This window comes from Hirundo rustica, chromosome 13, assembly GCF_015227805.2.
Source record: "Hirundo rustica isolate bHirRus1 chromosome 13, bHirRus1.pri.v3, whole genome shotgun sequence".
NCBI lineage: Eukaryota > Metazoa > Chordata > Aves > Passeriformes > Hirundinidae > Hirundo > Hirundo rustica.
Genome location: NC_053462.1, coordinates 19,665,072 through 19,688,726, shown reverse-complemented (window position 1 = coordinate 19,688,726; position 23,655 = coordinate 19,665,072). Strand labels below are relative to the sequence as shown.

General features: G+C 51.5%; 1 protein-coding gene across 2 annotated transcripts; it reads left to right on the top strand.

Moving 5' to 3' along the window:
• Positions 1 to 301: 301 nt before the first annotated feature.
• GOLM2 (golgi membrane protein 2) lies at positions 302 to 18,613 on the top strand. 2 transcript variants are annotated; one of them, XM_040077220.2, is made up of 10 exons: positions 302 to 953; positions 6,586 to 6,640; positions 7,592 to 7,694; positions 8,729 to 8,819; positions 9,643 to 9,787; positions 10,012 to 10,092; positions 10,431 to 10,514; positions 11,118 to 11,291; positions 13,996 to 14,163; positions 17,419 to 18,613. In XM_040077220.2, the coding sequence occupies exons 1-10, from the start codon at positions 627 to 629 to the stop codon at positions 17,490 to 17,492; spliced, it is 1,302 nt and encodes a 433-aa protein (XP_039933154.1). In that variant the 5' UTR covers positions 302 to 626; the 3' UTR covers positions 17,493 to 18,613. The 2 variants fall into 2 exon arrangements, with proteins under 2 accessions (XP_039933154.1, XP_039933155.1); XM_040077221.2 differs by lacking the exon at positions 13,996 to 14,163.
• The last annotated feature ends 5,042 nt before the right edge of the window (positions 18,614 to 23,655 follow it).

Below are 23,655 nucleotides of genomic sequence, written 5' to 3'. Positions count from 1 at the left end.
TTTTAACGTCCTTCATCGCAGCTCTGTGGCGCTCCCCTGGCACCGGTGCCGGGTTGGACGGGGCTGTGCTTGTGAAGCGTTTCCCCGCGCAGGGCTCGGTGTGACAGCGGCAGGTTTTTAACGTCCGTTAGCGCAGCTCTGTGTGGGGCTCCCCGGGCACCGTTGCGGCCCCGGCCCCGGCCCCGGCCCCGGCCCCGGCCCCTCAGGGAAGGCGGCACCAGGCTCTCGCGAGCGCTGCGGGCGCTCCTCTCGCGAGAGGCGCAGGGGGCGGGCGGCGGGCGGGGCGCCGCGGTGGCGGCTCGGCCGGTCGGTCCCTCAGGGCCCGGCGGCGGCGGCTCGGCTGGCACCGGCACAGCCCTGCCGGCCACCGCCCGCTCCCCTCGGGCTCTTCCCTCCCGCCGTTCTCTCCCGGCTCCTTTAGCGCGAGGCCCTCAGGGCCTCTTCTCTTCCTTTCCCTAAGCCCTCCACCTCAGCCCCCCTCCCCACGGACCCCCCAGTTCCTCCCCGGTGATTCCCTTTTTCCCCCCCCTCAGGATATCCCGTTCCCCTCACATCCCCTCGCACCCTCAGGGCTCCCCTGAGCGCCTTCCCCGCTACGCCTGAAGCCCCCGCCCTCGGCCTCCCCCATGGTGGGGTTCGGGGCGAACCGCCGGGGCGGCCGCCTGCCCTCGCTGGTGCTCGTGGCGCTGCTGGCCGTGATCGCCGTGCTCGCCTTCCACTGCTGGAACGCGGCGTCGCGGCAGGCCCTGCTGCGGGAGGAGCTGGCCGAGCTGCAGAGCCAGGCCCAGCGCACCGAGGTGGCGCGGGGCCGGCTGGAGCGGCGGAACTCGGACCTCCTGGGCGAGGTGGACTCGCACAGGAAGCAGCTGGAGCAGAAGCAGGCGGACTACAGCCACCTGAACAGCCAGCTGCAGGCCAGGGACGGGCAGGTGAAGAGGTGCGAGGACGGCAAGGTAAGGGCAGGGAGCGGCGGGGGGGTCCCGGTGCTCAGCCCGGGGCGCTGTCAGCCCTCGGCTGCCCAAGGTGTCCCCGCAGCCTCTGCAGCCCGGGAGTGAATCAGGGCCCCGAGGCTCAGGTTTGGTGCTGCTGGGACAGCTGCAGCGCTCTCTGTTTTCTGAAAACGTCCCCAAAAGGAGCTGAAGATGTCCAGTGTGTGTGTGCGTGTGTGTGTGAACAATGAAAATCCCGAGAGATCGCTCGTTTCGAGAAGGCTGTTTCAGATTTATTGTCTTTTAGCTTTCTGTCTCTACTGAGAATATTTGATCTTTTGTGATCGTTCAAGAAACCAGACACAGCTGTAAAACTATAGTTTCAAGAGAGATGAAACCAGTGTGATGAAACCTCTTGGCATGCCTGGTATAGCACACTCTGATTTTTATGCTGCCAGCGTGTACTTGAAGGAAAAAAAAAAACCAACAATAAAAAACCAACCAAGCAACCCTACTACTGACTAACGTGTCATTTTCCTTGGCTTGGAGAAGCCAAGCTCATTGAAAATTCAGCTGGCCCTTTCAGTGGGGGTGGCCTGGGGATTTCTTTTGTGGTGGAAGATGAGTGAATGCCTCAACTTTCACTGTTCTGCTTTCATAGCCGTCCTGAACCGGGAAGTTCACGGGGCTCAGCACACGGGTCCTGCTCAGGGCACGTGTGGGGTGTATTTGCATGCAGGTCATCACTGTGCTCATTGAACACAGTGGGATTTATGGAAATGTCACACTCTCTCCAGGGTTATTGCTGCCTAGCTTTGTTTTTCTGGCCCTTTCTTGTTGCACGTTGGATGAGCAGCCTCAGAAAATGCATTGAGTTGTCTCAGAAAAAGCCGAATATGTACGTTACATTCCAGAGTTAGACTCCCTCAAACTGATTAGGTTTGTATTAATGTTTCCTGCTGTTTGTGTTCAGCAAACGTATTTTTAATTTTTATCTTTCCTTAGGTTGCAATAAAAATTCCAGTTGGATATGACGTGGACTCTGTGATCTTAAAGGTGTTTTCCAGCCTCAGTGATTCTAAAGCAGTTGGGGTTTAGCCAAGATACTTCCCCTCCTGTCTGCAAAAGGGCAGTCAGTCTGTTTGGTTAGTGTGGGTGTAAAACTGCCCTGGCAGGATTCAGGTGAGCTGTCAGGCACAGATCAGGAAGGATTTCTTCCTGGAAGGGGCGGTCAGGCACTGGAACTGCCCAGGGCGGTGGTGGAATCCCCGTCCCTTGGATGTGGCACTCAGCGCTCTGGGCGGTGACGAGGTGGGGAGGGGTCACAAGTTGGGCTCGCTGGTCCGGGAGGGCTTTTCCAGCCTCAGGGATTCTGGGATCAGTTACTGGGCTGCATGACCAGGGGTGCTTTTAGTGCCAGGAGTTTGGGTTTTTTTTGGAAATCAGAGATGTGCTCCTGTAGGACGCTCCGGGAGGAGATGTAGGTCTGAGCTGGGCGGTGCAGCAGTGGCTCCTGGAGCCAGCCCGGGTGCACGGGGCACGGACGGGTGCTGCTGCCTGCCCTGCCTGCCCGCCCTTCTGGTGTTCCCTGAGATCTGCCCGGGCTTTGGGTGCTCCGAGTGTGACACTGCGCAGGGCAGAGCCGGAGGGCAGCGAGAGAAACCTGCCCAGTGAACCTCCCAAATTAAATTTAGTGTTAATTGCCTGCAGTGTGTGCCGTGTGTCTTCCTCCTTTGTTCCAGAAGCTGCCAGTTAAGGCCGTGTGAGCTCGTAGCATATTTTGAGCATCCTCTCTTTTGTGCTCACAATGTTCAGAGTGCCCTAAGAGGCCAGAAGAGCAGGATTTTATCAAAAAACGGTTGCTGGTCTTTTTTCCTCCCATGTAAGCCGCTGTCTTTTCTCAGTGGCAACAATGTTTATTTTTTTCTAGAACCCTTTAAATGACTTTATTTAAGGGCTATTACTTCTCTGGTAGTAGAGAATAAAGCTTTGTTTCAGAGAATGAAAGTCTGTCACAAGGAAACAGTAGTAGTTATAAAGTGTCTGACCAAAAAAGGCTTGAATGATAACTTGTTTCCTCTCAATATAGAATTTGGCAAGTCTGTCTGACCAAACTGCTCATTACCTGTGATCTTAGTCAATTTGTGAAACGCAGGAGCTGAAATAAAAACCCGACATTGATCAAGTGATCACAACACATTCAGGCTCTTTTTAAGGAAAACTCATTTGAAGATTCCCAGTGTCAGTTTTGCTTTGTGCTCCTTTGTCCTCAGCTGAGGTTCTTTGCCTTGTGGTCACATAAATCAAGTGCCTTTCCCGGTGCTGAGGCAACTCCGGTTTCTGCAGCAGCTTCCTCTTGGCTCGGGGATTTCTGGAGCCAAGGCCAAACCCTTGGCTCTCCCCTCTGTCCCCTCTTTTGGAACAAGCCCAAAACACTGCACCAGGGTGTTGTTTGCTCTTGGGAGCAAATGTGGGAGTGTAACCCAGTGGCTTGTGTTTAAAAAGAAACAGAAAAAGCATGAATTCTTGGGAATTCCCCTGTCCTCTAGTGAGCTCCTGAGGGTCTGTGGGACCTTGGAACGAGCAAGGAGTTCTCTTTGGAAGCGCCCTGTGAGAGGCGAGCAGGGGTAATGCCCGCCCTGGAATTTGGGCAGGTGCTGTGTGCACATGTAGCATCAGCTTCCTGAGTATTCCATGTTTTTTTTGCAGTGTGCTGTTGGGGTTTGGGGTTTTTCCACGGCTTTGCGCATCCCTTTGTGAGAAGCGCAGTGGAACGTGGGACTGGCAGGAGCCCGTGGTGGAGCGGTTCCAGGTGGCAGGCGCCCAGCGCGCAGGGAGCGCCTTTTCATTCCCTACCTGCTGCTGGCCGTGCCAGGTGTGGAGCGCTGCCCTGCCCTCGCCTGCTGCCCAGAAACGCTTGGGATGAAGCTGGTTAGTCGTACATCCCCGGCAGCAGCTGTTCTTTGTTGCCAAAACTCGGTAGCTCCCCAGTTTGCAAAGCTGTAGCTTGACAGCGGCAATGTGGAGTTGTTACATGGCAAGATTCACAACTCAGACGGCACTGGAGGGTTGCCACATGACCGTGCATAGGATTTCTGGTGGTTTTTTCCTCACTGAGCTACAGAGGGTTTATTTTCTCCATCTCAAGTGCTTGGAAAGGTGCTGAGGAGCCCCTGAGAGCTCAGCAATGCAAACAGGTCCAGACCGAAGGAGGACGGGGCCCAGGAAGAGCTGGACCTGCGCCATGGCTCATGGATTGTGGGTTTTGTATGTGTAGGTGGAACAGATCCCATGAATCATAGAAAAGCTTCCTCCTTTTCTGTCCTTCAGATGAGGGACATTTGCTGTCAGCTGAGCTGGTTTGGATATAAATCCTGTCGCTTCTCTCTGAAACTCAAAATCACCAAAAGAAAGAGGGTGTGATAAAGGTGCTGCCTGTTCCCATGCAGCTCCTGCTCACAGACAGCAGCCCTCCCCCAGCCAGGCACATGGTTATGGGATGAGCAGGAGCCAGGGGGAAGGGTTTGTGTGTGAGGAATTCTCCCAGATGAGGGTCTGTAAACAGAGCCCACTGCTCCCCAGGATCTCCTTTGTTCATAGATTTATTAGGTTCTGGGAAACAACTGCATTAGCGTGGGAGGCAGGAAAATGTGATTATTGCCTGTAGTTTGGCAAAAGAGGGGGAGACACTTGTTCCTTAACACAACAAATCACTGGGTGTACCTGCTCCCCTCTCCTGGGTCGTTGGAGGGGGAGCTGGCACTGTGGGTGCCCGGTGGATGGAGAGGCTTGGTGGTGACTCGTGTCTTCTGCTTCCCTTCCCTGTGTGTCCCCTTCCCTGTGTGTCCCCTCTGCAGGGCCAGTTGTGCTTTCGAAGTGAAGCTCTGCAAGTCCTGCCCAGGCTGGCACTGATGGGGTTTTGCTTTGTGCATCCTGCAAGGGGCCTTGAACGCCTCGGTGGGCAGAGCAAGGGGCAAGCATGGCTCTGACGGGCCAGGAGGCTCCCTGAGTGTCCCTGCAGGGTGTAATTTTGTCCCTCTTTCAGAGTACTGTGCTCAGAGGGCTCAGGTTACCTAAAGATCATGTTCCTGGTGGAATTAATAAATGCTGACAGATTAACTGTGGAGCTGGACTTTTCGGTTATGTTCCAGGGTTTGGAGGAAACGTGTTCAAGGCCGTTTTGTTTATTTTACTGTTTTTTCTGCTCTGTCCCTAATTTTCCAGTTCTGTTTGCTTTCTTTTTTGGGAAAAGCCTTGTGGAGCAGCGTTGTGTCCTGTCATAGGTGGGAGCCGTGGTGGTGCCTCTCCAGGCCCTAGAACACTCTCGGCATTTGTTTTGGGTGTGGGTCAGGATTTGCCTGCACTCCGGGTGCCCTGCTCCGGGGCGAGCCAGGGTCCTGCAGGCTGGCACAAAAACTCTGCTGCCCAGGGAAGCTCTGCTGCGTGCCCAGGGCTGTGGGATGCACGCTCTGCGTGCATCGTGTGCTGCAGAAAAGCACCATCTCTGCAGTTCCTGCGTGGCTGGAGTCCCAAGGCAGGAATGCCTGATCATACCCACACTGGACAAACGGGGCAGCCTGCTCAGAGTGCCCCTTGTGATAACAAAACCCCAACGGGAAATGGGTTTAAAGAATGAATAATTTGACAAAAGGGAAGGCACAGGTGTGGGGAGGAAGTCATAAAGGCAGGGCGGTTGTGTTTTGGGTTTTTTGACAGGAAATGGAGGGGACAGACGCAGACACTCGGGGCACTGGGGGGGAACTGAAGGAGCCCCAGTGTCCAGGTGTGTCCCCGTGTGTGTCCCAGCATGTCCTGGCTGAGTGGCTGTGCTGGCACTGCAGTGTGCTGTTCCCAGAGGTGATGCTGACCTTGTCACACGCGTGACAGCCCTGCTCAGCCCCTTCTGCAGGCACCCTTCGTGTCACCGTGAAACTGCAACGAAAACACAACCACAGCACCCAAGGGGCCTGAGGGCAGGCAGGGATTTTTACCCCCTTTCTCAGAATATTCCGCACATGAGTCTTTCTCTTCGTTCCTGCTGGCTTTTGTCTTTATGTAATGACAAAACAAAGCATCTTTACTTCAGGACTTTGTGTAAGTGCAATTCTTACTTATTGTAACTATTTTTTTCCTTACTAAAAATGCCAGATTAAAGCTGTTGTAGTTTACTAGTGTGGGATTCCCTCTCGAAATAAAATGTGTTAGGTTGTTAGATAGCAGCACATAAAAGATCTATTTAAAGATAACAATTCTATTGTATCATATACCTTAGGTAACAATTGGTTTTGTTGTTGGTACTGTGTTTATTTTTATCCACCTGTGCTTTGACATTGGCTGTTTACTGTCCCTCTTGCAGTATCAGGATGCAGCACATTTATTTTAGTCCAGACAATCTACTTTTTTAATGTAAATATGTTCTGGATTAAAACTTAAGCCTTTGTTAGCAAAGCCCGAACACAGTGTTTAGTTTGGTGATGTCACTTACAGTGGCTAAATACACATTTCTTAGATTTACAGGAAATTTGTGCGCGTCACTCCGATAATCCTGTCCGTGAGTTGGCTTTACCGAGCAAACAGACACACCTGAGTCTTCGCAGCCCAAACCCTCCTCGTCCTGCTGGTCACCTGTATTTATCCAACCTTTTCTTCCTTCCAGATGAAGCTGCAGAACAACATCTCGTATCAGATGGCAGACATACATCGGCTAAAGGGTGAGGGATGCGTGGCCAAACTAATTTGGCATGCTGAAGTTGTGCATTTTACCTGCTCAGGTGCTGCAGAGTGCAGTTTAAATGAGGGATCTGGTGGAGCTGGAACATCTCATAATGTGAAATCCCGCTGTGTTTGCTAGCTGGTGTGGGTAAGTGCAGAGCTGGCTCCCGCTTTGCTGCAGAAGGGATGTGTGTTCTGGCACTGCGGAGTTACAGGACAGTAGAGTCATTTTCATGGCCAAATACGCGGTTTAGTAGAGTTTGATCAGGAACACTGTGATGGTTATGCCGTGTTAGGAAAGGTCCGGGGCACATCTCTGAAGTTCTGTACAGACATGGATATAATGCCTGTGGTGCTGCTGTTTTCAGAGTCCTTCAGAGGGAGCCAGAACAGATGTGCACACAACACACATGGCTTCTGCCTGTATCCGTGTAGCTGCAGCTTGAAATAGTAGGGAGCTTCATTATTCCTAGCCTGAGGAGCAGGGAGAACTTCTGGAGCAGCTGTGAAGACAGGAAATCCGTGTTGGCTTTATGGATAGCGGGAAGGTGCCTCCTTTTGTACACTCAAACAGTGTTTGAGCATCCTGCCTGGGGTAACCTGGCAGCGCTTCCGTGCTACTCAGAGTGACAGAACCGTTCAGGAAATTATGGAGATTTCCAACAGATAAGTGAAATAGCATTGTGCAAGGTTTCTGAATGCAAAGGTGCAGAAACATTTAGGGAGATTGGCATAGTATCAGAAGAATTTGTCTCTAATTCATGCTGCCATCTGGCATACATGAGTAAAGTGGCATCTTCTTCAAAAACTGCTTTAAGAATCTTTAAAGTGTGTCTAGACGTGAAGCTTGAGCAATTTCTTATTTACTTAGCAATATTGGGAATCGTATCTGCCGTGGGGCATCTTTTCTTGTCTTTCTGTACTCACGTTGGTTTTGCTGTTTGGCCTAGAACAACTGGCAGAGTTACGGCAGGAGTTCATCCGCCAGGAGGATCAGCTGCACGAGTACAAGAAGAACAACACGTACCTGACAAGGAGGCTGGAATATGACAGGTATTTCCTCGGGAGTGTTGGTAGCTGCGGGTTGGTGTGAGTGAGGGGGACCTGTATTTACTAAAAAGCGCTAATTAATCTCGTGTCTGCTGATCCCCAAACGCGGGTGTGCTCACTTGGCGATGCACCTGAGCTGACTGTTTGACTTTCAAGCTCTTTGTGGTGTTGTAGTCCTTCCCCCAACGTGAGATAGGAGCTGAGGAAAATCTTGGGTTAGTGGAATTGTTCTGCATTTTTAAGTCAATGTATTTTTTATAACGTGGAGATTTAGTTCACTAACACATGAAGGAGTCTAAAGGACACAGTCCTGTGTCACCAGGGTTGTTAATTGCTGCCTTTCTAGCAGTGTAGTTACATTTGTTTCAGCTGAAGCTGAAAGCACCTTGTGTAGATTGAAATTTTAAGCTGACTTCAGCCCTTTAAGTTGATGATTGAGCAACGGGGAGAACAAATACTCGTGCAGCTTTGAGGGGTGAGGAGGACTTAACTCTTGAGAAAGTGTTTGAAACTTTTACACACATGAAGTGTTTCTGTGCTGTTCTGAGCGTTTGTGGCACGTGGGAGTTTTGGTGATTGGGCTGATGTCGTGGCTTGCTGGGGAAGTTGGGGCACCTGGCTGTGTATTCAGATGGTGTTATTTGAGCAGGGAGCAGTAACTGATAGTGGCACTCGTGCACCTTCTCTGCTGACAGCCAGGAGAGACACGTTGCCTTCCCAGTGGAATTAATATTTGCAGACAGATTAACTGTGGAGCTTGACCTTTTGGTTGGATTCCAGCTTCTGGAGGAAGTACTCAAGGCCATTCTCTTTATTTTACTGGTTTTTCGGCTCTGTGCCTATTTTTTTTTTTTCCAGCTCTGCTTTCTTACTGTATTGAGTCCATTCCCACTCCATATACCAGGCCTCTTGGACAGACTATTCTAGTTATAGCTCAAGTTTGGCTTTTTGTGCCACTTCCTATTTTTCCCTTATTTTACTTGTGGGAGAGCAGATCCAACAAATGAAGTGTAACTAATGGTGTGTTTCTCCTCAAGCCTGCAGTGTGGGCAGCAGATCAAGGAAATGAGGCTGCAGCATGAAGAGACCATCAAGAAATTAATGGACCAAATTGCACGGGAACAGAAGGTTTGTGTTGAATGGGAAGAGCCCAAAGCCTGCTGTTTGCCTCAGAGATGTGGAATCCTGGGACACTTCTTCCCTGTGTTCAGTATCCCCCTGAGCAGCCCTTAGTGGGTATTAGTGTAAGAAATCTGCCGACTGTCTCACCCAGTGAGCTCGAAGCCGAGGCCAGGTGCTTTGCTCTGCTCCAGCCTTCCTCCCTGATGCCATTGCTGAGGATTTTGGTTGTTGGTAGTGTGGGTATCGCTGTTCAGCTCTCCAGGGGGGGATCTGTGTTCTCACAGCCTTACCCAGGTGATTGCAGAGGGAGCCTGAGCTCTGCTGAGCTTCGAGGTGCTAATGTGATGCAAATTGTGGTGGTGCTGGAATGGTATCTCGGGTGTGATTACATCAAACAGGCTGCCAGTAGAATTTGGGCCTCTTTCCTGCAAACAGATGCTTAAAACTTCGTTTCCTTACTTCATCTATAAACATCTCAAATAATAGGGCAGACTGAGAGCAAGTTTTTCACATCTCTTACGGTCTGGAATTGCTTCAAGGCTCTGATCTGAGGCCTAAGGCTGATGTTACCTTAACCTGTTTTTGTTGTTAACACCTGTGTGTGGCAGTAGAAGTGTCCTGCAGCTCTGCTGTGTTGAACATTTTCTGTCCAGTTGTGTTTCCAGATCCCCAGGGTCCAGCTTTGTGCAGAGTGCTCTGCTCTTTGCTTTGGTGATCACTGAGTTCATAAATGCAGTTTTGCTTCCCCAAAGTAACCTTGAATTTGAGGATGTTTAGTTTGTAATTTCCAGGGAAGTGTTTCATGTTGTCTCCTTGTTTGTTCTAACAGGCCACACAAAAGATTCAGTCTGGTAAAGACACTGCAGTCAGCCCCAGCAATGGTGACCAGGCAATACCTGAGGCTGCTGCAGAGGTGGAAGGTAAAGACATAGTGAAGAATGAGGAGCCTTCAGAACACGTTGCAAATGGCAAAGGTATTTCCTCTTTTGGGCATTTGTGATAGAGAATGGGCCGGTTGTGTTGCATCCTTTGCCAGCCTCCAGGCTGTGCGTTTCTTTGAAGTAAAGAGGGAATTGTTTGGCATAGATACACTGATTAGCTGCAGTGATTGTTCTGAGTTAGAGCCTTCCACAAGAGGGAAATTCACAGTTCAGACTGAAGGGTTAGTGAGGCAGAATATCCCTTTCTTGTCTTGCAGAGAAAATCAAACCAGGAGGAGATGCAGGCATGCCTGAACTAGAGGATAATGACCCTGCTAAAGCTGAAGATACTCCCACTGGTTAGGAGAAGTACTCTTCACTCTTTCACATTTGGGTCTTGGTGAGGTAGCTGTTGTGTGTGAGCACCATGTGGATCACAGTGAGCGCAGACTTCCAAAATCTCTCTGTGGTAATAAAATTCAAGTGGGGTGTAAAATCAGATCATTTCTACTGTGCCTAGGAGGTTTGAATTCTCCAGATGGAATGTTTTGGATAATGCCCCTCCTGAAATCTTACCTTTTATATTTTCATTAGGGAAATTATAAAAAAATAGACGTTTACAGGATTGTTAGAGCAAGACCAGGTAAACAGTCTGTTTGTTTCATGTTAATGCTTTTGTCCCTGTCTTCTGTTTTAGCTTTAAAGAAGCCACATATTTCAGCTCCTAAAAATGAAGGTCACCTTCCAACTGAGCAGCCCCATGCTCCCAACCTGGCACCAGGTAAAATTCCTGTTAGCAGCTGCTGAAGCAATATTTTGGTTGCAAGAAGAAAACCAAGGATAAATTTCTGCAGGATCCAAGGCTGTGTTTTTACCTGGCTGAGGCACTTGGGCTGCTGTTGTATGATCTCTTCTTGTACCCTCCACAGCAATAATTTCTCAGCCTTTTGACCAATCTCAGCTGAATTCGAGTTAGAAGTTTCAAAGATAAATGCTTCAAGATTCCTCCAGCGGACAGAGTAATTGAAATGAGTGTTCCTCCTTAGGGTATTAATTAGGGCTGCATCACCCCCTCCGGGGTTGGCTGTTGATCTCTTGGTAGCCACAGTCAGATAAACACGTTCCTACCCCTGCTCAGTGTCCTCCTGTCCCTGGGAGCAGCTCACTTGAGGCTGCCATGGGGAAGGTTTAGGATGTGAGAACTTAGAGGGTTTGGAGGAATCGCAGTTAGAAGAGAGACAAACCCAAAGAAAACAAACTCCGTGCTTGCGGATGGAGTCACTTTAAGGCCAGAGAATATCCAGGTATGCCTGCACTGCAGGTGGCTTGTTCCAGTCCTGTCCTGCTGAAATTCTGAGTGTAACTTCCCATTTTAACGTTGTAGGTTTGCCCAGCGACAGTGATGGAAACGCCGACGTTGCCAAGCAGATCCCTCCAAATTCTCTCCAGCACTTGAATTTTGAAGAAAATGCAGAAGCCCAGAAAGACCAAAAAATTGAGCCAGACCAGATGAAAATCCCAAAGAGCCAAGTTAGCGACTTGCAGAAGATTAAGCAAAGTAAGTTGGCCAATATCACACACTTCAATATTTTAAAAAAATCCCTTCATTTTTTATCTGTGCAAGTGCCTGTCTGCAAAATAGGTACCATTGCAGAGGGTGGCTTTGGAGAGGGAGCCTGAGAAGGAAAATAATGTGTTCCTGGGTAAAAGATAGGCTTTAATGTGTTATTTTTCACATGTACGTTCAGTTATTTTAAAAAAATTATTTCCTTGTCAGAATTTAAGATGTTTTTTGAAATTACTGCACAGTTAAATTGGTTAAGTCAGAACTTTGATACATGAAGGATGCTGAGTTACTTTATTACTCAACTTCAATACACTTTTTGGACAATACTATAAGAGTTCAGCCAAAACTGAGAAAACTTTGGTTGTTTTAATATCACTCGTGGAACTTTGTGATGGAGCAGGGACAAGCGTGTTACAAATTGTCACAGAAGCTGGGCAGGCCTGGCTTCCTCTCTGTGTATTCTGAGGTGTGCAAGGCGCGTTATTTTATCAAAGCAGCTTCTGGAAGAAACTTCTGGAGTGAGAAAGCTCATTTCAGTTTTGGGTTTGTTAATGGATTGTCTCTCTTCCCTGGTCATGGATTAAGTGATGAGGTTGTGTAGGCAGGGGCTGGAAGGAAATGTCTCCACTGTAGGCTATGAGGGGGTACCTGAGTGTCAGGAATTGTCCCCACTTAGTCTCTTCTCTTTGCTCCTTCATTTTTGGAATACCTCTGGTTGTAGGTTTTAATGGCGCAGTTGAGGGAGAGACTTTATCACAAAAGGAAACAGCTAATCCAGGTTTGTATGAGGTTCTGTCCTGATGGTCAGTGGCTGTTCAGAAGGTCCATTGGTGGCAAACCCGCCCTGGTGTGGAGGAGCCCAGCTCCATCCCAGCTCTGCAGCTCCCGCCGTGGGGAGGTGCCTGGCTGGTGTTGGTGACTGAGAGCTTTGAAGCAGAGGGTGCAGAGTGGGACTGTTCAGCCTGGAGGAGAGAAGAGTCTGGGGAGACCTTAGAGTGCCTGAAGGGGCTCCAGGAGAGCTGGAGTGGGGCTGGGGACAAGGGATGGAGGGACAGCACACAGGGAATGGCTCCCACTGCCAGAGGGCAGGGCTGGATGGGAGACTGAGAATCAGGAATTGTTCCCTGGGAAGGGGTGAGGCCCTGGCACAGGATGCCCAGAGCAGCCATGGCTGCCCCTGGATCCCTGGCAGTGTCCAGGGCCAGGTTGGACATTGGGGCAGCCTGGCACAGTGGGAGCTGTCCCTGGGGTGGCTCTGGATGGCCTCACCAGACTGACTGTGCTCCCTGAGCTCAGTCTCTAGCCTTTGTGGGCCTGCTGCATTTCCTGGGATCTCTTCATCAACTTTAACCTTTCCTTCTGTCAACTTCCATTCATTCAGTGCTTGTCTGCCACAGTGTCTCTGCCTGTCCAGGGCTGGTTTTGCTGGAAGCTGGGTGCATACCCTTGTCTTCCATGGCTCAGTTTGGGTTTAACATGCAAATCCCACTGTCCTACCTGGGTTTTGTATAAAATGCAGTGTCAAAAATAACAACAGGACCACTCAATTAGACATGAACAGGCAATGGATAATGTACGGAACTTTGGATTTCTAAACAGATCATGGGGTTTTTTCCTTGCTTTTTTTACGAAAATACCTGAAACTGGTGTTCCTGTGTGTTTGTGTGTTTGAGGTGTGATTCTGCTGCTTTTCCCCCATACAGAGAAGCAGGATGGTACTGCTTCTGTCCTGGTTTTTATACAGACATTGTTTAAGGGAATAATTTCACTTTTACATCTGTCCATTTTTAATCCCGATGTTGAAATCCTTCTCCAGTTTTACTTCTCCATTAGCTGCTTGCACTGGGAATCATCACCTGCCCTGGCAGCCTTGTTGCCTGGTGTGTAAGAATTGTATCACACTTCAATCCCATTTTTTTCCATTTATACACAATCTTCCAGGCCAGTGACCTCTGCAGATGCAGAGCTGTTTCCCTCAAGCACTGGGCTGGAGGAGCTCTCGCTGTACCCATTAAACTCCAGCTCTGAGCTGACATCACACCAGGAATCTCTCACCTGGCTCACTGTCTGCTCATTCCGTATTTCCACCCAATTCCCGCTTTTCTCGTGTGTTGTTTCAGGATCTGAAACCATTCTTAATTTTCTGTTGGGAGACAAAAGCACTGGGTTTGGGGCACGTTGAACAGTGTTAAAGCTTACCAGGAAAGCAGAGTGTAGAGGGATCTGGGTGAGTTTCCAAGCTGAGCAGTGAGGGCAGGCCGTGCTGGGCTCCCTCCCCTGCCAGCAGGGCTCCCCTGGGGCACTGCCGTGGGTCACTCTGGGACGTGCAGAGTGCCAGGCCTCAGGAAAAGTGGATCCTGACCCTTCCACGAGTAAGTGCTCGTGTGCTTTTTGAGAAATCTTGTGTTGGTGCCTGTGGGCAGTGCGAGGTGAAGCCGTTTGGGCACTCCCTCCAGCCCTTGCAGAGAGCGGCGTGGGACAGTCAGGTGTCACGAGGGTGACACGGAGGTGTCACCTGCACAGGGGTGTTCCATGAGCCTCGTTCAACCCCTGCCCAGCCCTCTCCCTTCTCCCCCTTTCTCTCCAGCTGGATCTACCACAGACCCCGACTGCCTCCACCTGCGATCTGCTCTCGTGTAGGATCCCCCTGTTTCTTTCCTCTCTGCTGCTGACTCACTCCTTTCCTACTCCACAGGCCGGTTCTTTGATGAGAATGAATCCCCTGTGGACCCGCAGCAGGGTTCTAAACTGGCAGATTATAATGGGGATGATGGGAACGTGGGTGAGTATGAGGCAGACAAACAGGCCGAGCTGGCTTACAATGAGGAAGAGGATGGTGATGGTGGAGAAGAAGACGTCCAAGGTGAGCTTGGGCCTTACCTCCATCCCATTGTGATAAATCCATGCTGAGTTACTTGTTGAATTTGTGTAAAGCCTCTCTGGTTTAGATGATCACAAATTGCTCAGACAGAACAAACAAGTTTGAAATTTGGCCTCGCTCTCTGTGGGACAGCAGCGATGCAACACTCTTGAGTTGAGAGGGTTTTGGCACCTTACTGCAGTTGTCTATAGTTCCTACCAGGAAAAGCACGACTTTAAATTCCAGACCTGGTTTTACCCAAACACCCAGCTCTGGCCCCTGGCTGGGAGGGCTTTGGGCCTCGACATTCCTAAATTGTCAAAGAGAGAAATGAGTACTTCGACTGCTGCTCTTGTCACACCTGCCTGGAGCTGGTGTGCAGGGAGGCCTCAGCTGGTGATTCCAGGTGTCACTTTTGTGCATTATACACAGATTCAACAGGCTTGTGGCGTTCTGCTAACCCACCTCGGAGCTCCTGATCCAGTGCTGCCTAACACCTGTGTGTGCATGGCCGTTCCCTGTCCTGCATGCGGCTCCTGCGTCGCCTCCCTCGCTTGCCTCTGCCTGCCTTGTCTGCCTCCTCCATCCCGCTGTCTGGGGACATTTGTGACAGGCCTGCATGTCTGTAGGGTGAGAATGTTGGGTACAGACAGAGAGTGTTTCCAGTTAAACAGGAGTGTAAAATAAAGAGGGGGAAAAATAGGAAATGGGACAAGAATCCTACAGATCTCCTGATTTTGACTCCCATAAGTTATATAAGTTTTTAGCTGGAGGTTTTTCAGGAGGTTTTATCTCTATTTAATTGGCATCTAAGCACAATGAATGGGCAAAGCCAGTAAAAAGCAGCTGACAGCGTGAGCATGCAGCTAAGTGCAGTGTCAGCAGGCTGGGCTGGCAGTTTAAAACTTGTGCACAAGTGAAAGAATAGGATGGACCGGAACCTGTGGTGGTTAACCAGCTTACTAATGAACTGCAGTGCCCGCTGCTGCAGCCTGTTGTGTGCCCCCTGTGCTCAGAACTCGCAGGGGGTTTGTGTGTCACGCCTGCCCCTCTGGAGGGTGGTCCACTTTGCTGTCTGTGCTGGGGAGCCGTGCCCTGATGGTGCTGGGCTGTTGTGGGCAGGGAGTGCAGGCTGTCCTGTGTGTCCCTAGGCGCTGCAGGCGCTGGCAGTCCTGCGGGTGGGGGCCGGCAGTGCGTCCTGCACAGCCTCTCGCTGCAGTAGTTCCTTACCTGGCCTTCAGGATGCAGCTCTGGAAGCTGTAGCTCAGTCTGTGCTGGCTGGTGCCATCTGCCTCGCTCAGCCTGTGTGCTCTGGACAGCCCTTGCTGTGAAGAAGTGTTCCCAATATCCAACCTGACCCTCCCCTGGCACAGCTGGAGGCCGTTTCCTCTTGTCCCGTCCCTTGTTCCCCAGGAGCAGAGGCAGACCGTAGGTGGCTGCCACTCGGGGCAGGGGTGCAGCTCCCTGTCCCTGTCCCCATCCCACAGGGCTCTCGTTGCCCCTCAGAGCTCTGTGCTGCTCCTGATATCAGTGTGAGTGCCTGGCTGTGGGGGCCTTCCCAGGGGAGCTGGTGCCATGGGCAGCGTTCCCCAGTGGCACCTGGGAAAGGGTGGGTGTGGTGCAGCTCTAAGCGATGGGGAAATGTTACACAAGGCCAGTCTCTGGGGTTTAACTTGCCACGTGAGTGGTGTTTGGAAAAACAGAGCTCTGGCAGTGACCCCATAAAAACATTTCCCTTCCAGGTGGGGTCCCTGCAAGCTCCCTGCTCTGGTGGCTTGGAATTTGAACTTGGGGAAGATCCTTTTCCTGATGAACCCCTCTTTGTCTCTGTGTAGACAGGCTGGATTAAGAGCTGGTAGTTAAGGTTAAAGGGTGACTTCTGGAAGCTTCTTCCTGGTGATGATCTGAGCAGAGCGTGTTACTACCTCAAACCACATTTCCCAAGCTTTGTTCTGTTGTTCTTTAATAACTTGTCATGTTGGCTTGAGCTGTGATTTGAGTGTGGCCAATGGAACTTCCAGGGGCAGTATTCCAGAAAAAGTGGCTGCTTCAGGCTTTATACTGATTTGTCTGCAGGGCAGGAGAAGGCAGAATGGGGGGTTGAAAGGAGGGTGGTTATAATTGTTTAGGGAGGGGTAAAAAAGGAACAAGAATTTCTGTCTGAAAACTGTCAGGAAAACATCACCGGGTCTGCGTCAGGCTGAACAAAGCCCGTGGCATGTGCTACAAAGCCACTGGATTCCACATGGCTTCTCTTGCCTCCAGGAATGTGCAGGCTTCGACTGAAATGATCCAGGGGAAATACCCGGTTTGGGGGATGTTCCTTGGGGCAGGGCAGCACCCAGCCTGGTTCCTTCCCTCGGCATTATGGAGTTAAGGAACCCAGCCTGGTTCCTTCCCTTGGCATTATGGAGTTAAGGAACCCAGCCTGGTTCCTTCCCTTGGCATTATGGAGTTAAGGACCCCAGCCTGGTTCCTTCCCTCAGGCGCCTGCTGAAGGGCAAGGGGATGTTTGAAGGTGGCAGCTTCTAAAATGTCTGTTAGTGGTGGCTGGATGGTGGAAGGGGGGTAACTCCAGGATGCCCAGGTGCTGGGGTGGCACTTTCTTACAGAGCAAACCTGTGTCATGCAGGTGAACTCCAGCCTTTTGTGCTGGGGCAGCCCCTCAGGCCCCTGCCTGGCTCCCGGGGTGCTGGCTGTGAAGGTGTGCAGAGCTCCAGGCAGCTCGGCAGCCAGTGGGAGATGGAGGAGCTCAACTTGGATTTCCTTTGCTGTGCACAAGAGTCTTTCCTGATCTAAAGGAAGAGCTCTGAGGTGCAGGAAAAATCTTATTAGTTGGAGCAAATGGAAGTTTTAGGGTCTTTCACTTTCTGAGGGAAGGAGGCCCTTGGTATGGAAGGGGTCCCGGTGACTTCCCTGTGCTAGTCCCCACCCTCTGTGAAGCCTTACGCTGTCAACTCTGGGCATGGGACTTTCAGCAGGAGCTGGGTTTTAGTGGGGGAGTTTGAAAGCTTGATAGACAGTCTCAAGGCCCAGCAGCTGGTGTGACAGTGCTGCAGCATGTGAGGTGGGGCTGCCCTGCAGCCAGAGATCCCCCTGGACACCTCCTGTCCCTGCTGACTCCATCCTGTGGCCAGCTCGGGGCTGTGCCCTTTAGCAGCATGTCCTGGGAACTGTACTTCGGTATTTTTTTGGTGATGCCACATCAGATCTGATCCGAGCATTTTAATTGTAATTAATTCCAATCTGTAATTGCAGATGACGAGGAGCGAGACCTGCAGAACGACCTGGGGGACTACAGCAAGTCCCGCCTCAGCGAAGGGGTCCTGTAGGCCCCGGTCACAGAGAGCTCAACCCAGGAACTCGAGGTGCTGCAGAACTGGACCTGTCCTGCTCCCGTGTTTCCTACTCCCAGGGAAGCCGAGGATCAAGTGCTCAGCAGCAGAAGAGGACCCACTCTGTACATATGTACATATCTGTACTGTTGCAGGTTGTATTAAACCCACACCTTTGCCGTTACATGCAGCTGGTTACTCAGCCTGGTCCTTACCTGTAATATCTCTACACTTAAACCCGAGTCTTTAAACACAGGCTGAACTGTTTCTGCCACTTAGAACACTTGGAACCTGGAGAACTTGTACAGTTTGTACCTGATGTAACAAAGCCACTGTGGAAGCCATGTACAGCCAAGGACTCCTTTTCTACAGTCCCACCTGCGTGGCAGCGCTGCTGCTGCCGGGCGCCGGGGTTTGTACAGCGGTGACAACGGAATGGCAGAGCCACTGGGAGCTGAACGGTTCAGTAACTGCTCCTTCCTCACTGCAACCCAGCACCACACCCCACTGAACTCCTCTACAGCTCCTCTAGAGCCGGGAAATCTGTAGTAGGACTTGAGTAATTTGATACATCCCCAAAAAGTTGTGCAACTAATAGCTCGATTTAAAAGGTGATAGAAATAATTCGCAGCTTGTAGGAAATCTTTGTTAAAGAGGGTAAGTGTGCCAGTGAGAGACACATCCCAGCAGCTGTGCCAGCCCCTCGATGGAAGGACCAGCCCTAACCCAGGTAAACAGGCTGTGGGTGCTGGTGTGCTGTCCCAGTGTCCCTCCCAGCTCCAGCCTCTCCAGTTCATTTCCAGTTGGATCCCTTGATCCTGAGCCCCCACCACATCCCACGGTTTGGTTTTCTCCATCAGAGCTGTAGGTCAGACCGTTTTCTGTATTCTGTGCTGAAGCACTTTCAGAGCTGATGGAGATCACTGCTCTGCGGTGGTGGGATGAAGGGGATTGTCCCCCCTGCTCCCCCAAGGGCTCCTGTGGACACAGGTTGTAGGCCCTGATGAGGCTGATAGAACTCATCCCTGTGCTCTGGTGCTGGGCTGAAGTAACGGGTCAGGTTTGCTCCTTGCCAGCTCAGTGAACCTCTTAAATAAAGTTCAATGCTTGTACAATTATGTTATGGGTTTTTAAGACAGTTTATTACTACTTTCAGTGTCAATGGCAAAAAAAAATCCCCCCAGTTTCTGCATTTAAAAAGTGGAACTCCAGCTCAGGGCTGTGTCCCGGTTCCAGCTGAACCCCACATTTTCCAAAGTAGTGCAGCAGCACACGGCACAGCCTGGGGAGACCCCTAAATAAAGAGCTACTTCTGAAATTTTGAGGTGAAGCCATTCTGTACTCAGCTTCAGCTGCTTTTCCCTTCCCTGCCCATCAACAGGACCATCCCTCTTGCACTCCTGTGCTGAAGATGAGTTGCTCCATGTTCCTCCTTCTCTGGCTTTTCTTTTTCTTTGCATTCCATGTTTTCTTTTTTCCATCGGAGTGATTACTCTGCCTCACCCGTGTGCAGCCACGTCTGGAGTATTGCCTTCAATTCTGGGCTCCACAGCTCAGCAAAGACAAAGGGCTACTGGTGAGGGTCCAGGAGGCCACAGAGATGAGGAGGGGGCTGGAGCATCTCTCCAAGCAGGAGGTGCGGGTTGGTGAGCTCACCGCTGCCCCTGCAGCCTGTGCTGCACCACCCGTGCTCCGAGCAGCGAGAAGGACAGACCCGCTCGGGTTTGTTTTGGGAGTGCTGCGCCGACATCCCTGTGCCGTTTGTGTGCAGCCGGCTCCCGTCGCCATGGCAATGGCAGCACGGACAACGCTGACAGATCTCGAGCAGCTGCTTCCCTCGGCACCCGGCGAGACGGGGAATGAACGCGGGGAATCAAACCGGCTCTCGCATGCCGGGGCACAGGAGAAATCCAACAACGCCTCCTCCCACCACGGCCCAGCCCGCGTTTTAACCAACACCCCGGGCAGCTCCAGCAGCACACCCAGTCCTGGGTCCGAGGCTCCAGCTGTAAATCCCTTTGGATCCACGTGGCAATGCCTTTGGAACAAGGAGCGGGGAGCTGAGACTCGACTGCCAAGGCTCAGGGGTGAGTTCAGGCAGCGTCAGAAATGCAGGCATCTCCACCCAACAGCCAGAGAAACAACTCCAGTTGCTCCAGCCAGTCTGAGCTGCCCAGTTTTGGAGGTTTTCAGCAAACAGACTCTGACAAAGCTTTCCCAAAGTCACGTGGATCTCACAAAAACAAAGAATCACTGGTGAACCCATTTTAATTCAAAATGAGGAAAGCCAAACTGATGGGCAGGATCTTGCCAAAAGGTCAAACCCGGTTCTGGATGAAACAAACCCCCACATTTTTCAGCATTTTTTAGCCATGAAGAGCTAAAGCTACTTTGAAGTGACAAGAAACAGACGTGAGATAATGGTTTGTGGATTTTATTCAATGTTACCATTTTACATTTTCATATATGCAAACCCAGCAACAGTGGGAAATCCAAAGCCTGCAGGACAAAAGAGTTTGTGAGTGTTCTGCAGTAGTATATACAGAAAGCACAAAAGGTTTTCTTCTCTATAAATCTATTTACTGCCCCTGTTTACAGTCTGCACACCGGATTGAACGATGCTGGTTCATGTGGTGGTTTTGGAGGTCCTGAGCTCTCAGCAGGACCCATTTCCCTGTACACGCACATCTCTGAAGAAATTCTCTATCTGAAAACTTTCTCCCTATCAAGGAGAATTTCCACATGCCATAAATCTGTCAGCTGCAACCCCTGCTCCAAGAGATACACGGAGCTTTCAGTAACCTGGCACCCAAGTAGCGAACTTCCAGTTGAAGTAACCTGGGACCCTTCCTTGAGGAGACTGACCAAAACACTTGATAGGATCAAAAGTCTTGCTGTGATGAACGAGAAAATGTGAGATAAGGCACTTTATAAGGAGCAGCAGAGTCCTGCTGTTCCAGCTGGACAGATTTCTGTAGTTTAAACAAAACAGGAAAACAAACCCACAAAACCAACCGGGGCCATCTCCCCCAGTTTATGAGACTGCGGTGGAATTTTCAAGCCAGCCAGAAACAGAGTAATGATATTGATGCCTGAACCTCTTTATGCCAACATAGAAACCATAATACTCCAATTCCTCAACCTACATGAAACCCCGTGTAGCCACACTGGGATTGCTGGGATGGATAATCTGCATTTCAGCTTCCCAAAGCCGGGTCTGACCACTGGTGGCTGCGCATTTCCACCCCGGAGGAATGTCTCATGCCGCTCTCCAGTGCTGCACTGTGCCAGATCAAACACAAGGTGCACTCCCTGTGTTTCTGTGGGGATTGGGAGCAGATGAATCCCTGCTGCTGTCAGCTGGAGTGTCTGCAGTGAGAACAGCGAGTCTGGAGCTGCTCCTGGACAGCGAGGTTGGCTCCCAGACGCTGGGGATGGAGGAGCAGCACAGCCTGGGAGCTGCACCTCTCTAACTCTGGTCACCTAGCCAATGGAATCTGTTCCTTTCAGAAAGGCAAGAGAAGCAGCAAACACTGGAAATGGGCAACAGCAAGATATAAACCCAAAGAATCCTGACTTTGCTGAGAAGTGCCAGATGTTGAAGTTAAACTGAAACTGGAATAAACCCAAGCCCTGAGCTGCTGATGCTGCAAACAGCTGCCCAAGACACTGAACCTGCTCCACATCAGGTCTGCACAGCCAGGGAGCTCTGGAGCACGTTGGTTTATGTGAAATATAAACACAGAGCTAAGGGCTCTGCAGGGCTCAGGGGAAAGAGCTGAGAGGAAATCCCAAACCTTCAAGGAGCAGTCAGGATCCCACTGCAGGAACGGGCAATGCTCTGACAACTGCACATCTCCCCTTCCATTTCTCTGTGAAGTGAAGCAAACGTGCTCCTGGAATGTCTCAGGAGCCCAGACCCTCTGACAAGGGGAAGCCCACTGCTGCCAGCTCAGCCTTTTCTTTGGCCCAAACACGCATTCCGAGCTCCAAAGGCTCCGTGTGCCGGCACAGGGTTTTTTACACTCCCCACACAGCTGTGCTCGGGTACAGGGCCGTGCTCCGTGGGGAGCAGGGTACAGCAGGGACCTTTGAACTTCTCCCTGCACAGCAACACCATCAGCAAGATGATTTTCCACATTCCCTTTCCTGTCAGTCCAGCCCCTTCTCCCTAATTCAGCACCAGGGAACTCGAGGAGAGCACAAGGCACTGTGAAAAACAAATTTTTATATCCTGTTACAGAGAAAAGGCCAGTTCTCATTGCCATAAAGATCAGTTTGAACCCTGAGTCACACGTTTAATCTCCTCTCAGAGTGTTTTTGGCCGTGCTGGTGCTCACACAAATACCTGCTTGCTTTGAATCTTGCTGGATCATCTCCTCTGGCAGCTCGTTTCATTTTAATTACATGGCTTGAGAGAATATTTCCACCCACCATTTCCCAAAACTCCCACTTTCTAAGTATCAGTGAATGTCCTTTTGGGGCAACAGTGTGAGACATCCCACAGTTATCCTGCCATACAAGTTCCTCCTAAGGGACTGCCAAAACATCTTAATGAGGCTCTAACATGCCCAAACTAACCTTTTTCACAGCTGATCATTCACAAAATATTCACAAGAAATACTTGAATGCTCTAAAGGAACATGGTTCCCTGTTCTGAATGAGTTTCCGCTGCCATCCTATGACCTTTTTTCTATGGCAAAATTAGCTTTATAGTGTCTTCTGTTAAAGCCAGACTAGTAGAGTAGAGTCCTGTGACAGAATTCTAAAACAAATCTTGGCTTTCACGGCAGCAGATGTGCTTTTCTTTAACAAGCCAATAAATATTTTAGGTGACTAGAGAGCTGGGACTTCTATAATCTAATCCATGTTCAAAAGCTAAGCAGGGAGTCAACAGGTACCAGAAAACAGAACACCCCTGTAGGCTTTCTTACTGCTAAATTAGAGGATGCCAGATACTCCTGTAAAAACCTTCCATTCTGGGCAATACCTTGAGATGTTATCCTTCGTAACACTGGTGAACCTGATCGTTGTTACAAAGACTGGTAAGTAAAAGTGATCATCAAGAGAAATATCGAGATATCCAAATTCAGTAGCATTGAAACAAGAAAGATAACCTCACTACATCCTCCTGTACTGCAAGAGATGGCCAAGCTGCTTCATTAAGCAAAGCATGCAGCATCCTCAGCATTTCACACACAAAGAGGCTGCCTAGGAAAAAAAAAAAAAAAAAAAAAAAAAAAAAAAAAAAAAAAAAAAAAAAAAAAAGCGGAAATAACACTTCACACCAGACTCCACAGGCGACTTAAAACAGCAACCGAAACCACAAGGCAGCACTGCCTTACGCTTCGGGAATGGGACGGAGGGCGAGCCAGCAGGGCCGGGAGCGCCCGGCGGTGCCCGGGGAGAGCGGGGAGGGGCGGCCGGAGCCGCCAGAGGCGCGGCGCTGCGCTGCCCGTCCGTGAGCCCGTCCGTGAGCCTGTCTGTCCGTCCGTGAGCCCGTCCGTCCGTCCGTCCGCGGCGAGTCCAGCCCGTCGCGGCCGCTGCTCCCGGGGAGCGCCGGAAGGGCCGGGAGCTGGAGGGCAGGGCAGGGAGCCCCGGGCAGGGCAGGGAGCCCCGGGCAGGGCAGGGAGCCCCGGGTAGGGCCGGGCCGGCAGCCCTGGGCAGGGCAGGGAGCCCCGGGCAGGGCCGGGCCGGCAGCCCTGGGCAGGGCCGGGAGCCGCGGGCAGAGCAGGGCCCGGCCGGGATCCGCTCCCGGTGCCCGCTCGCTCGCTGCCCTCCCGCCCCGCTCGCGCCCCCTCAGCGCTCCCGTGTCCCCTCACCTCCCGGCCCGGCGCCAGGACACCGGAGCGGCCGCGCTTCCTCCGCCGAGGCACCTCGGGCGCGGGGCGCCGCCCCCGGTGCCGCCGCCGGTCCCGCAGCCGCCGGCTCACGGCGCCGCGGCCGCGCCAGGCCCCGTTCCCTCCTTCCCGGCCTGCCCCGGCCCGGCCCCCTCCCCCGGCCGGGCGCGCCTGCGCGGCGGCCCCGCTGCCATCCGGGTCCCTCGGTGCGGTGCAGCGGGTCGGTAGGCGGGAAATGGCGACTGAGCGCTGAGCGCCGAGCGCCCGGAGCGCGGAGCCGCCGCCGCCGCCAGCGCCCTCCGCCCGCCCGCGAAGCCCGC

Coding starts and splice junctions, on each gene's coding strand:
- GOLM2 (XM_040077220.2), top strand. CDS start 627: ATGGTGGGGTTCGGGGCGAACCGCCGGGGCGGCCGCCTGCCCTCGCTG. Junction 6,641..7,591: donor AGACATACATCGGCTAAAGG/GTGAGGGATGCG, acceptor TGTTTGGCCTAG/AACAACTGGCAGAGTTACGG. Junction 11,292..13,995: donor CTTGCAGAAGATTAAGCAAA/GTAAGTTGGCCA, acceptor CCTACTCCACAG/GCCGGTTCTTTGATGAGAAT.